General features: G+C 45.5%; 1 protein-coding gene across 1 annotated transcript; it reads right to left on the reverse strand.

Annotated features, from left to right (window-relative positions):
- Positions 1 to 2,912: 2,912 nt before the first annotated feature.
- Positions 2,913 to 12,909, reverse strand: LOC127586249 (potassium channel subfamily K member 13-like). Its single transcript, XM_052044052.1, has 2 exons — positions 12,546 to 12,909; positions 2,913 to 3,778 (listed from the first exon to the last, which is right to left on the reverse strand). Exons 1-2 carry the CDS (start codon positions 12,907 to 12,909, stop codon positions 2,913 to 2,915), a joined length of 1,230 nt encoding a protein of 409 aa, XP_051900012.1.
- Between the last annotated feature and the right edge of the window lie 4,690 nt (positions 12,910 to 17,599).

Below are 17,599 nucleotides of genomic sequence, written 5' to 3' on the forward strand. Positions count from 1 at the left end.
AGACAAACTGTTTCAGGTTGAGTCTCCCTTTGCCTCCACAGCTGCTGCTTGACCCGCTGAGTTCCTCCAGCAGTTTTTTTTTAAATCAAAATTTTATTAAGAGGAATAGATAAAGTGGACAGCCAGTGCCTCTTTCCCAGGGCACCAATGCTTAATACAAGAGGTCATGGCTTTAAAGTAATGGGTGGGAAGTTCAAGGGAGATATCAGAGAGGGTTTTTTACCCAGAGAGTGGTTGGGGCATGGAATGCGCTGCCTGGGGTGGTGGTGGAGGCAGGTACATTGGTCAAATTCAAGAGATTACTAGATAAGCATATGGAGGAATTTAAAATAGAGGGATATGTGGGAGGGTTAGATAGTCTTAGGCGAGGTTTAGTTGGCACAACATTGTGGGCCGAGGGGCCTGTGTTGTGCTCTACTGTTCTATGTTCTAAGAGCAATGTATGTTGGCCTTACCAGTGACACCCATATCTGGAAAATTAATAGAGAATCATGCACTGAAAGATATGCATTTCTGCAGCACTTTCCACCTCATTATCAAGATGCCAAACAGCTCTCAGCCAGTGAAGTAATTTTGAAGGACAGTTATTCATGTAACGTAGAAAACACAACCTCCTATTTGTACACAGGAGCTCTCACAAAGAGCAATGTTATAATGAACGAATAATCTTTTCTGTACCCTGATGCAGGGTCTCGATCTGAAACGACATTTACCTCTCGCTGCCTTGGTGAAGCAGCCAGCATAATCAAAGACCCCACCCACCCAGGTCATTCCCTCTTCTCTCCTCTTCCATCAGGTAGAAGATACAGGAGACTGAGGGCACGTACCACCAGGCTGAAGGACAGCTTCTACCCCACTGTGATAAGACTATTGAATGGTTCCCTTATACGATGAGATGGACTTTGACCTCACGATCTACCTTGTTGTGACCTTGCGCCTTATTGCACTGCACTTTCTCTGTAGCTGTGACACTTTACTCTGTACTGTTATTGTATTATTTTTACCTGTACTTCCTCAATGTACTCTGTACTAATTCAATGTAACTGCACTGTGTAATGAATTGACCTGTATGATCAGTATGCAGGACAAGTTTTTCACTGTACCTCGGCACAAGTGACAATAATAAACCAATACCAATAAATCCCCTTTGCCCCCACAGATGTTGCTTGACCCCCCCTTAATTCCTCCAGTAGTTTGTGTTTTTTGCTCCAGATTCCACCATCTGCGGTCTCTTGTGTCTCCAAATAATCTTTTTTACTCTGTTGATGGTTGAGGGTTAATTATCAGCCCAGAACATTGTCAAGAACAAAATGTTGCCATGGAATCTTTTATCTTCACCAAGGTCTGATCTGAAAGGCATATATGACATATTGTACAAGTCTCCATGTCCTGAAGCACTTGTACGGTAAGTGTAATATCTCTCAGGTACAGTCTCTTCCAGCCAGTTTGGTCATTTCAACAAAGCATCTTTAAGAAGTAGGCGATATCTATTCACCTTCATTTATCTTCAGAAGGTCTCCTCCATTCTGGGAGCAGAATCACAAGACCTGGAACAGTCCAAAAAGATTGCCCACCACTCCACAATGACTGCATAAAACTGGTATCAGGTCTTTTATTTCACTGGTGTTTTGGAGAGTGTGCCATGCAGTAATTGGCTACCATGTTTCCAATTATTACAAGTGACTGCATTTCATTGGCTGTAAAGTCCTGAGATCATAGAATAGAAAATAACATTTTATTTCTATTAACCTGCAGTCAGGGTTGACATCTGCAGAATGGGAACTCTTCTATTCTAAAATTTCCAGTAAATTTCACAAGAAAATATTCTGATAATAAAAGATGACATTTCAATCACTAGAACTACATTAAAATATTAATGCAGCACTTTTAAACAGATGTTTATTTACAACATTACAAATATTTACAGACACTTTCTACAGTTCTGTAACAGATTTTGCAAGACCCTGTAAGTGAAAATGTTTGATGCAAGCCATTTTCCCATATAATTTAAGTGGCATTCATAGTATATTGCAAGGTCTATATATTTTGGTATAATTGTCTCTGTCAACTCTGCATTCTTCCAGCTCCAGCCTCTTGATCATTCCTGATGTCCATTCCTCCATTATCCAGCTGCTGGGCTTAAAACTTTGGAATTCCCTCCCTAAACTATAACTCTCTTTCCTCCTCTAAGTTGCTCTTGAAAGCCCACCTGTTGACTGAGCTTCTGATCATTTGTCCTTATGTGCCTCGGTATCAGATTTTCTTGATAAGGTTCTTGTGAAGAACCTTAGGACATTTTACTACATTGATAGAGTTATACAGCACAGAAACAAACACTTCGGGCCAACGTGTCCATGCCAATCAAGTTGCCTACCTGAGCTCGTCCCACTTGCCTGCGTTTGGCCCTTCTAATCCATGTTCCTGTCCAAATGTCTTTTAAACCTTGTAATTGTACCTGCCTCTACCACTTCCTCCAGTAGCTCATCCCACATACCCACCAGACTCTAAAGGCATAACCAGGTTTACTCCATATTCTGTGTTATCTCCCTTCCTCTTTTGAAGGTACTGGCATCCTCTGCAGCTCTGACTGAGTGTCAGGCTCTGAGTGTTGCCACTTCAGGAGAGACTGAAGATAAAGTCCACCTTACTACTCACCGCCAGGTGAAGGAGCTGGATTCCCGGCTGAGACAAGTCTGGACACCCCATCGCCACTATCGCCCCAGTTTGAGGGCCAACTAGCTCAGTGGGAGACCAACTCTTAGCCCATTCCTGGTGGTGCCCTTCCCTCGTTCCCTCCTCTGACGCAGATGACTCCTGATTCCAGATGACGAGGGGGCAGGGAGACTCTCATTCAGCTACAACACTGAACTCACATGCATTGCCACCACTGACGAGGCTTCCCGCCCAGGAGATTACCTGTCCACGCTTGTTTCCACCAGCCTATTGTTCATGATGGCCAAGGCTCCAACACCCCTGGAGAGCCCATTGCACCGAGAGTGGCTTTGCCTGGGACCACCATTGGCTGTCTCGGACAGTTGCTTCTGCATGATGGCCAAGGATACTTTGTTGGAGGCCAGGAAGTCCTTGACAGATATCATCTCACCCGACATCCGCCGCCCTTCAGTCTCGCTGTCACACACCGTCTCCACCGAGACATCCTGCCTCCTGGACTTGGAACCCAAGGGGTGCACCGCGTTGCAATGGGTCCGTGGCTTCTTCCTGCACCGGCAATGCCGGCACTCAATCTTCCTCAGCATCCAGTTGAGGAACTGCTTGATGATGATGGAGGAAACGTTAAACAGTGAGTAGATGCAGCACACGCCCGTCAGGATGAGCAGGAAATTGGCCGCCCGGTACAGCGTTTGGTTGACGTAAGCTTGCCGCTGGCTACTCACCAGGTCCCCGAACCCAATGGTGCTGAACGCCACGAAGCAGAAGTAGAGGGACTCGGCGTACGTCCACTCCTCGATGGGCGAGTAGATGGCCGAGGCGCAGCAGCAGATCACAATGGACGCCATGCCCAAGATCAGCACGACGTAATACACGGAAGGCTTCCAGCCATCCAGACTGTCCACCTCCCCCGAGTGGCTGGACACCCGGCGGGCAGCTGAGCCCATCTCCCCCCTCTGATGGAACCAGCGCAGGACATACGCCAGCAGGGTGATGATCCGCTCCAGGAACAGGTTGAAGAACAGGATGGTAGCAGAGCAGCCAGCCAAGCCGTAGAAGATCAGGAAGACCCTACCACCTGTGGTTGCTGGCGTCGTCATCCCAAAGCCTGCGAGGGAGAGCAAACAAGGACATCGGCGTCAGGTTATCCCATGTGACTTGGAGCCCTTCTAGTTTCAGGGAGACACAGGAGACTGCAGATGCTGGAATCTGGAGCAAGACACAAGATGCTGGAGGAACTCCTTTTAGTTTCAGTCTGTTGCACTTTGGACTCAGTTCTGGTCTCAACAATCATAGAGATGTACAACAAGGAAACAGGTCCTTCATCCCAGAGTCCTCCCTACTACCAAACACCTATTTACACCAATCCTACACTAATCCTATTTCATTCTCCCCACAGTCCCATTATTATTGTCCTTCTGTTCACAGCTAGGTGCTCAACCAGAGAACATAGAACAGTACAGCAAGGAAACAGGCCTTTCAACCCAGAGTCCTCCCCCACCACCAACCACCCATTTACACCAAATCCTACACTAATCCCATTTCATTCTCCCCACAGTCCCATTAACTCCTGATCTGATTAGGATCATTATTGCCCTTCTATTCACAGCTAGATGCTTGAGCACAGAACACAGAACAGTACAGCACAGGAACAGACCCTTCAGCTCATGATGTCTGCACCAAACACAAACCCAAATTAAACTAAATCTCTCTCCTGCCTGTACATGATCCATATCCCTCCATTCTCTGCATATTCATGTGTCGATCTAAAAACCTCTTAAACGCCACTATTGTGTCTGCTTCCACCACTTCCCCTGGCAGCCCATTCCAGACACCCACCACTCTCTGTGTAAAAAAAAAACTTGCCCCACACATCTCCTTTAAACTAGCTCCCTCTCACCGTAAATGCATGTCCTCTAGTATTTGACATTTCTATCCTGGGGAAAGACTCTGTCTGCCCTATCCATGCCTCTCATAAGTTTAGAAACTATCAGGTCTCCCCTCAACCTCCAATGCTCCAGAGGAAACAACCCATTTGTTCAACCTCTCCTTATAGCTCATGCCCTCTAATCCAGGCAGCATCCTGGTAAACTTCTTCTGCACCCTCTCCAGAGCCTCCACATCCTTCCTGTAATGGGGCGACCAGAACTGCAAATAATACTCCAAGTGCAGCCTAACTAAACTTTTATACAGCTGCAACATGACTTCCTGACTCTTATACTCAATGCTCACTCAACCCACAATTAATCCCATTTCATTCTCCCCAAAATCCCATCAACTCCTGAGCTGATTAGGATCATTATTGTCCTGCTGTTCACAACTAGATGCTTGAACTACTCAACAGTATTCCTGGAATTCAATGAAATGGTGTGAGTGCCTGTTTTCTGAGCTCATTGAGTCACAGTCAGAGTCATGCAACATGGAAACAGGCCCTTCACCCCATCAAATCCATGCTAACCAATCACCCATCTACACTAATCCTGCACTAATCCCATTTTATTCTCCCCACATTCCCATAAACTACCCCAAGATTCTACAGCTCACCTGCACACTAAGGACAATTTACAGCAGCCAATTAACCCACAAACCTGCAGGTCTTTGGGATGTGGGAGGAAATCAGAGCACCCGGGGAAAACAGTCACAGGGAGAGCGTGCAAACTCCACACAGACAATAATGCATCAACTTCAAACTATACAACATCCTTAATACAGTAAAACACCAAGGCACTTCAAAGGCATGTGATCAACAAAATCAGACGCCAAGTCACATATAAAGAGGCAGCTGGAAGCTTGGCCAATCAGGGAGGTCACAAGAGGCTTCTTACAGGAAGAGAGAGAGAGAGGGAGGAGCAGAGAGGTTCAGGGAGGAGATTCCAGACCTTAGGAATCAGTGAGTAAAAGGCACAGGCACAACAGTCTCAAGGGGGCTGTAGGTCTGGAGGAGATTACGGAGACAGGGAGCGGTGAACCATGAAGGGTGAAAATGTTAAACCAGCAAGGGCCAGCAAGTACAAGGGAGCAATGGGAGCAGATGTCGGCTTTGGTCTGGATACAGGCAGCAGAGTTTTGGATAATCTCAAGGTTATGTAAGGTGGGAGATCAGTCAGGAGGGAGTTGGAAGAGCCAACTCTGAAGATACCAGCAGCACTGGGCAGAGGCCAGGGAGGTTTCCAAGACAGAACAAGACTGTCATTTTTATTAAGTTCCCAATATTCATATGTGTTGCCACCCTTGTTGAGTCATCGTTAAAGACTTGATCTCCATCTATGAAAACTGCAGAGATAAATAATAAATGACGTTCGGTAGAACCTTTTGGTTTATGGCACTAGCTGTTGATTTATTTGAGCTCCTGACCCCATGGATATCACCAATGTTTCGTATTTTAATCTCCATATGCTACTAATTTATCAATTGATGATAGCAATGGAATACTTGAGGGGCTGCAGGAAAGCATAAAAGTTAATTATTCCCTTTTGTTATACACACGGAATTCTGATAAGTGGCAGAAATAGAAATTAATCGGCATGTTTCCTGCATCCGGAATTGCAATAAATATTTATTCTGGGTCAGTGGTAAGAGGCTGCACGATTGTGTACAGATGGCTGAATAGTAACTGCACTGCTCAGTCTGCTCCTGAGACACAGATGTAAGATTCAGTCTGAGTCAGAACAACACATGCGACCATGATGTCCCAGGGCTACCAGCTAGGTCTCCGTCCAGTGCAAGTGTGTGTCTTCTGTGAAGTCTTTCCACCGGGAGGTTTCAGTCATCTCAGCATTGCCAGCCAAAGCTGTACTTTTTTCCCATCTGTGCATCTTTAACAATGAATGTTGTTATATTATTGGGCAATCAATATTAGATATTTAATTTTTTGGATACAAGATTCAGATGTAATTCAACGCCCCAAATGGGTACACCTTGAGTCCCAATCAGTACTTGAATTTTCATTAGTTTCTATTTTAGGAGCTCCACTCCCTTTTGCACTTACCAAATTAAGTAAACATATGATTAACCCAATTGTTACACATACAATACGAATATGGTTTCAATTTCATAAATTTTTTGGATTGAATAAATATAATCTATCAAGTCCCATTCAATCTAATTTTTTCTTTCATCCATCCAGAGTTGACTCAGCTTTTTCCATATGGTAAAGGAAGGGAATAGTATGTTTTCGTGATTTATTTATTGATAACTGTTTTTCATCCTTTGAACAATTGTCTAACAAATACAATTTGCCTAGATCAACTTTTTTCGATATTTGCAGATTAGAAATTTTTTAAAAGCTACTATACCCTCTTTTCTGACACCTTACAAAACTGAAATTACAGAAAAAATTTTTGGTTTTAACCCTTGTCAGAAGGGCTTAATAGCAATAATCTATGATCTAATTATGAAAATTTGTTCAGAACCACTGGACAAAATTAAGAATGAATGGAAAAGTGAACTTCAGACATCTATATCTACAGAGACTTGGAAGAAAATTCTTGATTTAGTTAATACATCTTCAATGTGTGCCAGACATTCTTTGATACAGTTTAAGGTAGTTCACAGGACCCATATGTCAAAAGATAAGCTAGCTCATTTTTAATCAACATATAAATCCTATATGTGACAGATGTAAATGGAATGTGGCTTCTTTGACACATATGTTTTGGCCCTGTCGTCTTTTGTAAAAATATTGGAAAGATATTTTTAACATTAATTCAAATGTATTGAAGATTGATTTACAACCTCATCCTATCATTGCAATTTTTGGATTACCAAGGATAAAGTCTGGCCATCTATCTGCCTCCGCTAACCATATGATTGCTTTTGTTACATTAATGGCCAAACGATCCATTTTGCTTAAATGATCCAATACCCCCTACTACTATTCAATGGTTCTCTCAAACTATATCATGTTTAAACTTGGAAAAAATTAGGAGTGGTACTGTTGATCCTTCACTTAAATTTGAGGAAGTTTGGAGTCCATTTATTCAATATTTTCACATGATATAGATCCCCTTGTAATAACCTTTCAACTTAGAGGAATGGAGTTGACGACATAATATTGCTCTGCTTCTACTGAGAAATTTTAGTCCAGTTTTTTTTTCTGTTTGTTTTTTTATGAATTTTTTTTCTTTAGCTTAGTTTGGTTTGATATATTGTTTATAATTTTTCTTAATGTTTTGGGGATCTTTTTTTCTTTCTTTTATATTTTATGATAAACCTTTTTCTTTCCTTTCTTTTATATTATATTAATTCACTGAGAAATCGTTGATTCTACAGATTTTTTTATACTTTGTTGTTCCTTATGATTATCCATGCCGTGATTGTTCTCCTGTTCTCTTTGTATTACATGTACAAACATTGATGTTATATATTAATCTGTATTAATCTGAAAACTAATAAAAGGATTGAAAAAGAAAGAATGTTGGGTGGCAATTCGACCATGGCAGGCATCTTGGCAGAGCCAACATACATGCCTGCTGTTATACCCATTCACACAGAGAGAGAGACACCAGACACACACACAAACACACACACACACACACACACACATCTGTGATGATTCTCACCAATTTTTACAAATGCGCCATAGAAAGCATCCTATCTGGATGCATCACAGCTCAGTATGGCAACTGCTTTGCCAAAGACCGCAGAGAGTTGTAAACACAAGCCAGTCGTCACACAAACCAACCTCCCCTCCACTGATCTGTCTATCCATCTACACTTCCTGCTGCCTCAGGGAAGCAGCCAACATAATCAAGGGCGCCTCCCACCCCAGTCATTCTCTTTTCTTCCCCCTTCAATTGGGCAGAAGATACAATAGCTTGATAGCGCGTTCCATCAGACTCGAGTGCTTCTATCCCGCTGTTATCAGACTCTTGAACGGACCTCCTATACATTAAACGTGAACTCTTGATCTCTCAATCTACCTCGTCATGGCCCTTGCATTTTATTTGTCTACCTGCACTGCACTTTCTCTGTAACTGTAACACTGCATTCTGCTTTTTATTCCTTTTGTACTATGTCAATGTACTTATGTATGGAATGCTCTGTCTGGATGCATGCAAACAAAGGCTTTTCATTGTATCTTGGTACATGTGACAATAATAAATCAAGTACCAATTACATACACACACAGAAACACACACACACACACACACACAAACTGTGGCATTTGCATAGCATATTTAACATAGCCAAACCTCCCAAAGAGATTCACAGAACCCTAATCAAAAAAAAAATGAGGAACTATCAGGACACGAATGAAACCTTCATCAAAGAGATAGGTTTCAAGGAGCCTCTTAAAGGAAGGCAGCTCCAGAGATTGGAGCCTTGCCAACTAAAGGCATGGCTGCCAATGGTGAAATGATTAAAACCACAGATGCCCAGGAGACCAGAAATGGAGGGGGACAGAGAGCTGTGTGGTTGAAGGATACAGTGACAGGGAGGGGGAAGTACATGGAGGGATTTGAAGACCAGGACTTCACCTGCCCTTCTATTCCCCCTCAGTCAAGCCTTTCAAGCCACAATCTTAATGCTTCGAAAATCTAAATCCTAGCATCAAAATGTCCAGATTTTGTCTTCAATTCAACATACTGTCCACATGGAACATTGTTTTATGCTGCCTGAACTTGCACGCTGATCTGTTGAGAGGTTTCCAACATTCTGAGCAAGATCTTTTCAATTAAAAGATAAAAACCTTACCTGTCTAAACTGGAACATCAGCAGAACCTAGTGCTTTTCTGTCAAGTGACCAAAACAATCTTATGCAAATGTCTTCACCTGTTGCCCACACATATTAGCCTCTATGACCTGTGTGGTCAATTTTCTCCCTGGTGTCCTGGGATCAGGGAAGGGTGGGGGTTGAGGTGAAGGGGAGAGGTAGGAGTTGGAAGGGGAGTGGACTGGTCAGAAGAGTGGTCACATCAAGGTCTTGGAGCAGAAGTTCAGTTGAGAAGAGAGTGTGCTAACAGAGAGTTGAAGGCAATTAGTGAAATCAAAGTTAGAAACTCTATATTTAACCAGAGTTACACTTGGTTAGACTCTGACAGAAATAATTATGCATGTTTCAAAACCTGTGGTTTTTTCTCCCCCAGTTGCTCTGGTAGTAAATGTACCCCTCACCATGGTTTGGACCAGCTGCACTTTCTATTGGCTGACCCACCTGAGGAGGCAGCACAGACGGTTCAATTGGGCTCAGCATCCCTAGATTGGGTGCCCAAGGCTCCTGGTTCCCGTTACCTCGCCAACGGATGCTTTCACAGGCATAGGAAGTAAGACCAATTGGGCAGCCCTTTCAAAGGGCCAGCATAGACTCGACTGGCAGAGAGGCCCGCTTCCTTGCTTCACCATTCTGGAAAGAGTAAGTAGTGAGGATGGAGGGAAGGGGGAGGGGTTGATCACTAGGAGGGAGGGGGAGGGGTGTGGTCAACCAAGGGGGAGGAGGAGGGGTGTGGTCAACTAGGGGGGAGGAGGGGGAGGGGTGTGGCCACCAGGGGGGAGGGGGAGGGTGTGGTCATCCTGGGGGAAGGGTAGGGGTGTGGTCGTCCAGCCTGCCCGCAGTCCCGGTCCCACACTTGAGGGAAAGGAATGAATTGAACACATCGCGACAAAGATTCCAGATCCCTGAGGTTTCGCCTCTCCAGGGTCAAGCAGTTCAGGAAACTGTATAACAGAGGAGATAATTCAGGGTGCAGATGAATTAAAAGGGGATTTATCTTTTTAACCACAGGAGGAGCACCTTCAGCCCATCGGGTCCATGCTAGCCCGCAGGGCAACCAGCCTCATTCCCTCTCACACAGCTCCTCCACTTCTCCTGAGATCTTTTATTTTGCCACTGACCCCACACACCAGGGGCAATTCACAGCAGCCAATTAACCCATCAAGCCGCATGTGTATGGGATGTGGGAGGAAACCGGAGCACCCGGGGGAAGCTCACTGGGTCACGGGGAGAACGTGCAAACTCCCCACACAGTCTGCGCCGGAGGTCGCGATCGAACCCGGGTCTCCGGAGCTCTATGGTGTGCAGAACAACTGCGCTTTCTTTTTCAGTCTGCTTCCGGGAACATCCTTTTTGTTTTCAACAATCCAACCCCAGGGATCTTTGCAAGATTATCCCCTCCAAATAGGAATGATTGAACTGCGGGGAACACAGTTGTGTTCTTGGGGACACGGGAGACGGCAGATGCTGGAATCTGGAGCAACACACCCTTCCTTACCTCCCCCCCCCCCCCCCACACACACACACACACTGACTTATAGTGGCGACCACCGACACACACACACACACTGACCTATAGTGGGGACCACCGACACACACACACACTGACCTATAGTGAGGACCACCGACACACACACACACACACACACACACACACACACACACACACACACACACACACACACTGACCTGTAGTGAGGACCACCGACACACACACACAAACACTGACCTGTAGTGAGGACCACCGACACACACACACAAACACTGACCTGTAGTGAGGACCACCGACACACACACACAAACACTGACCTGTAGTGAGGACCACCGACACACACACACACATTGACCTGTAGTGGGGACCACCGACACACACACACACATTGACCTATAGTGGGGACCACCGACACACACACACAAACACTGACCTATAGTGAGGACCACCGACACACACACACAAACACTGACCTATAGTGGGGACCACCGACACACACACACACATTGACCTATAGTGGGGACCATCGACACACACACACACACACACACACACACACACACTGACCTATAGTGGGGACCACCGACATACACACACTGACCAATAGTGGGGACCACCACACACACACACAGACCTATACTGAAGACCACCGACACACACACACACTGACCTATAGTAGAGACCACCGACACCCACACACACACTGACCTACAGTGAAGACCACCGACACACACATCCACACACACACACACACTGACCTATAGTGGGGACCACCGACACCCACACACACACTGACCTATAGTGAAGACCACCGACACACACATCCACACACACACACTGACCTATAGTGAGGACCACCGACACCCACACACACACTGACCTATAGTGAGGACCACCGACACACACACACACACACACTGACCTATAGTGAGGACCACCGACACATACACACACACACACACACACACACACACACACACACACACACTGACCTGTAGTGAGGACCACCGACACACACACACAAACACTGACCTGTAGTGAGGACCACCGACACACACACACAAACACTGACCTGTAGTGAGGACCACCGACACACACACACACATTGACCTGTAGTGGGGACCACCGACACACACACACACATTGACCTATAGTGGGGACCACCGACACACACACACAAACACTGACCTATAGTGAGGACCACCGACACACACACACAAACACTGACCTATAGTGGGGACCACCGACACACACACACACATTGACCTATAGTGGGGACCATCGACACACACACACACACACACACACACACACTGACCTATAGTGGGGACCACCGACATACACACACTGACCAATAGTGGGGACCACCACACACACACACAGACCTATACTGAAGACCACCGACACACACACACACTGACCTATAGTAGAGACCACCGACACCCACACACACACTGACCTACAGTGAAGACCACCGACACACACATCCACACACACACACACACTGACCTATAGTGGGGACCACCGACACCCACACACACACTGACCTATAGTGAAGACCACCGACACACACACACACACTGACCTAGAGTGAGGACCACCGACACCCACACACACACTGACCTAGAGTGAAGACCACCGACACACACATCCACACACACACACACTGACCTATAGTGGAGACCACCGTCCCCACGAAGTAAAACGCTCCCGTGAAATCCCATCTGGGTCTGAGCGGCTCCACCCTAATGCCGACACCGAAGGCTTTTTCGTACTCGCGGAGGAAGGCGGCGAGCTGCCCCCGGCTGATGTTGTGGCTCCGGCTGAAGTTAGCCAACCTCCGGCCCCACGCCCGCTGAGCCCGCAGCTCCCGCGGCCGCTCGACGGCCGAGAACACGGCCGCCCCCAGCACCAGGTAACACAGGATGAAAAGGGCGAGCAAGGCGAAGCGCGCGTTGTCTTCGTTGAGCCTGAGACCCGGGCAGCAGCAGCCTCCTCCTCCTCCTCCTCCTCCTCCTCCCTCTCTCCAGCCCATGCCTCACCAGCTCCCAAAGGATGAGTGCAGCTTGCTGGAGGAATTGTCTCACCTCCCCTCCCTCCCTCCCCCTTGCCTGATCTCACAGCGGCATCTTGTCCTCCCATAAAAGGAACAAGGGTGTCCCCAACTCTTAAAGCAGCGCTCCTGGATGCTGAAGAACTCGACATCCTCAGCGGCTGGAACCAGTGAATAAATGGAAAGTTCTGAAGGGTTTTAGCAGGAGAGTTGAGCTGAGGCCAACATTAGATTAGTCACGATATTACTGAATGTGCCTGTGATGCTGCTGCAAGTAAGTTTTTCATTGCACCTGTGCACACATGGACTTGTGTAGATGACAATAACTCGACTCGGCTTGAATAGCCTTCAGTGCAGACACATTCTGTTTCTTCTAATGAAAGAAGTATAAACTAAAAATGCTAGAAGTTGACACGTATTGTGCCAGAGAACCAGACATTTCATTGAAAGCCACCTGTTATTTTTAATTGCAGTCAATTTTTGAATGTGGAGACTGCAGCGACCGATGTATGCACAGCAAGCTCCCACAAGAAGCTGAGGGATAAATGTTGGCATTGACGGGGTGGGGGGGGGGGGGGGTGTGGGGAGAGACCTCTCCTGTTCCTCAAAGTCAAAGGCGAATTTATTGTCATGTGCACAAGTACATGTGTGCACGGGTGCAATGAAAAACTTGCAGCAGCATCACAGGCACAGAGCATCATAAAAGCAGCATTCACAAGAAAAGCATAAAGTAAACAAATTCTACACATTTTTATATAAAAAAACAATTACAAGAACGTAATTAGAACAAAAGGAACAAAGTCCACTTTAGTGCAAAGTGATCAAAGTGGTCACAGTGTTGCTGAATTGTGGTGATTAGGGTTCTGCAGGTTGGTTCAAGAACCGTAATGGTTGAAGGGAAGGAGCTGTTCCTGAACCTGGTGGTGTGGGACTTCAGACTTCTGTACCTCCTGCCTGGTGGTAGCTGCGAGAAGATGGCATGGCCCGGATGGTGGGGATCTTTGATGATAGATGTTGCCTTCTTGAGGCAGCGCCTCATGTAGATACTACTGATGGTGGGGAAGATTGTGCCCGTGATGTATTGGGCAGAATCCATTACTTTCTGCGGCTTCCTATGTTACTGCACATTTGAATTGCAGTTCACACCATCATGCAACCAGTCAGGATACTTCCAACAGCACATCTGTAGATGTTTGTTAGCATGATCGGTAACAAGCTGAAATTCCTTAACCTCCTAAGGAAGTTAAGATGCTGGCGCACCTTCTTTGTCAGAGCACCAGACATTTCATTACAAGCAAGTCAAGTCATTTTTAATTGCAGTCCATTTTTGAATGTGGAAAATGCAGCGACCAATGTATGCACAGCAAGCTCCCACAGGAAACTGTGGGATAAATGTTGGCTTATGAGGGCAGTGGGGGGGGGGGGTGTGGGGGGGAGGCCTCTCCTGTTCCTTCCTGAACTGGTGGTGTTTACATTCAGCTGGGAGGGAGGGGCATCAATATAATGTCTTATCCAGAAGTGACATTGTTGACTGTGCAGCTCTGCCTCAGTGCATGGCACCTGGAAAATCAGCTGGATTTCTTGTGTCCAAGTCACTGGAGAGGGACTTAAACCAATGACTTTCCAACTCACCTGTACCAGTACCTATCCAGATGCATCACGGGTTGGTATGGCAACTGCTCCACCCATGACCACAAGAAACTGTAGAGAGTTGTGGACACAGCTCAGAACATCAGGGAAACCAGCCTCCCCTCTATGGACTCTTTGTCTATACTTCTCTGCCTCGGTAAAGCAGCCAGCATAATCAAAGACCCCAGACATTCTCTCTTCTCCCCTCTGCCATTGGGCAGAAGATACAAAAGCCTGAAAGCACGTACCACCAGGCTCAAGAACAGCCTCTATCCCACTATTATGACTATTGAACAGTCCCCTAGTACGATAAGGTGGACTCTTGACCTCACAATCTACCTCACTATGGCCTTGCATCTTATTGTCTACCTTCACTGCACTTTCTCTGTAACTGTAACACTTTATTCTGCATTCTGTTATTGTTTTACTTTGTAGTACTTAATGCTCTGATGTAATGAATTGATCTGTATGGACAGTATGCAAGACAAGTTTTTCACTGTACCTCAGTACCTGTGGCAATAATAAACCAATTTACCTCTCACTCATATAAAAGGCTTTTAATCTTTCACCATCAATTATATCATCAGATTCAGAGAACATGTTGACATGTTCCCCACAAATCACCAGAAAAGGTGCAGGGGGAGCATTTGAAAACAGGAGCCCTTGATGCTGAAAGATACTCTGGGACCGCCACCACAACATGAACTTGAATAAAATTCCATCAGCCAGATGTTCAGTAGGTGCAGATGGCAAAGTTTAATTGTACAAAGAGGGGTTTCACTCCCTAATCAATTGAAGGAAACTGTATGTATCTTAATACACCCAGATTCACAGAACATGTAGTTAACACTGGACTGGAATCCTACCCCAAATAGTGTCAATACCAGCATGTGCACCCCTCCATCTGCCTCCATCTCCAAATCCACAAGATTTAACCCATGCTGTCCCTGCTCTGGATAGAGCAATACAAGAAGCTTTGCTCTGTACCTAACCTATGCTGAACCTGTCCTGAGAGTGTGTGACGGAACAGGTGTAGAGGGAGGTCCACTCTGTACCTAACCCAGGCTGAACCTGTCCTGAGAGTGTGTGACAGGACAGGCGTAGAGGGAGGTCTACTCTGTATCTAACCCGGGCTCAAGAGCCTGTCCTGGCAGTGTGTGATGGGACAGGGGAAAGAAAGCTTTACTCTGTATCTAACCTGTGCTGAACCTGTCCTAGGAATGTTTGATAGCACAGTACAGAGGGAGCTTTACTCTGTGTCTAACCCGTGCCCTCCCTGCCCTGGGAGTGTTGGATGCAATCATACAATTTTGTAACTAACCTGTCCTGTACCTGCTCTGGGAGTGCTTTACCCTATTGGGATTTGTCACTTGAAATTAACAGCACAAAACTGAACAGTATCACAAAACAATTGAACAATATTTGTTCTCCTCTTTAAAACTGAGCAGGGAAGGGAGAATCAAGTGTATTTATGGTACAAATGAGGAATAAATCAAGCTTAATTATTTAAATATCACCCATAATTAACAGGTGATTTGGATCCAGTCCTCTAAAGACACTACATCAGCATTCAGTTGTAATAACATGAAGACATTTTGTAGACTCTGCAGGAGAAATTCATCTTTATTATGTGTGCAAGAACATCAGTCATTGGTTATACTGACCTCACACCCATTCTGTTGCATTGAAGACAACAAGTGAGGACAATCACTCTTTGATACCCACTGACCAAAGATGTTTGTAGCCTCCCCCCCCCCCCAACTTGGGTTTAAATTTTGTCTGATCTTGAATATTAACATGGGCTTGAAGATGAAAAGGAAGATTTGCATTTCCTCAATACCTTTCACAATCTCAGCCTGTCCAAAGCACTCTGCAGCCAGTGAAGGATTTGATAAAACACGGTCACTTTTGTAATATAAGAAATTCAACAGCCAATTTCCATGCAACAATCTGGCATCAATCAGATTTTACTTTAAGTAAATTGTGGCATGAAAGACATTTTCTAAGACACTTCTGAGAATTCCTCCTTTCAAAGGTTTGCAATAATGCCTTTTATATCCACTTTAGAGACAGACACAGTGATTTGGCATCTGAATGTCGTCAGTCATCCTTAATTTCCCAATCTCAGTTGTTCTTGATTTACATCGGTTTCTAGAATAAAAGGCTAAATGTAGTTCGTTAAATCACACCAAGCCTTCATTAGCAGGGGGATTGAGTTCAAGAGCCGAGAGGTAATGTTTCAGCTCTATAAGAATCTGGTTGGACAGAACTCGGAATATTGTGTTCAGTTCTGGTCACCACATTATAGGAATGACATGGAAGGTTTGGGGAAGGTGCAGAGGAGATTTACAAGGATTCTACCTGGGTTGGAGCATGTCTTATGAGGAGAGGTTGAGCAAGTTACAGCTTTTCTTTTTGGAGTGATGGAGGATGAGACGACACTTAATAGAGGTGTTTAAGATTATGAGAGGCATAGACAGGGTGGACAGCCAGCATCCTTTCCCCAGGTTGGAAATGGCCAACGCCAGAGGTCACCCATTTAAGGTGCATGGAGGAGAATTCAGGGAAGATGTCAGAGGTAGGTTCTTTACACAGAGAGTGATGGGTGCCTGGAACGCACCGCCAAGGGTGGCGGTAGGGGCTGATACGATAGGATCATTTAAGAGACTATTAAATGGGCACATGGATGAAAGAAAAATAGAGGGTTATGGGAGGTGAAGTAGAGTGGGGGACAGATTGAATGGGGATAAGGTTTATATAGGTCAGCACAACATTGTGGGCTGTACTGTTCTATGTTTATGCAAGTAGAAATCTTTATCTTTGTTCCCATTTTCATGCTGTTCTTCTTTCATTTCCAGCCTGGAACTTGGCCGACGTGAATGAGAAGGTAAGTGTCCGCGCTGTAGGAAGTGGAACAGGGGTCATGAAAGGAAGAGAAAGGTGACCCTGAGGGAGGTAAAGATTCCCATTATTTTGAGGAGGTGGGAAAGAATGGGTTAGAATAGGAAGAGTCCTGATTTTGCCACAGGCAGTACAGTGTGTA

Source organism: Pristis pectinata, chromosome 35 (assembly GCF_009764475.1).
Source record: "Pristis pectinata isolate sPriPec2 chromosome 35, sPriPec2.1.pri, whole genome shotgun sequence".
NCBI classification, from domain to species: Eukaryota; Metazoa; Chordata; class Chondrichthyes; order Rhinopristiformes; family Pristidae; genus Pristis; species Pristis pectinata.

Excerpts from the sequence above, each read along its gene's own strand:
- LOC127586249 (XM_052044052.1), bottom strand. The coding sequence starts at position 12,909 with ATGGGCTGGAGAGAGGGAGGAGGAGGAGGAGGAGGAGGAGGAGGCTGC. Across the intron at positions 3,779-12,545 it reads GACGGTGGTCTCCACTATAG|GCTTTGGGATGACGACGCCA; the intron begins GTCAGTGTGTGT and ends TCTCCCTCGCAG.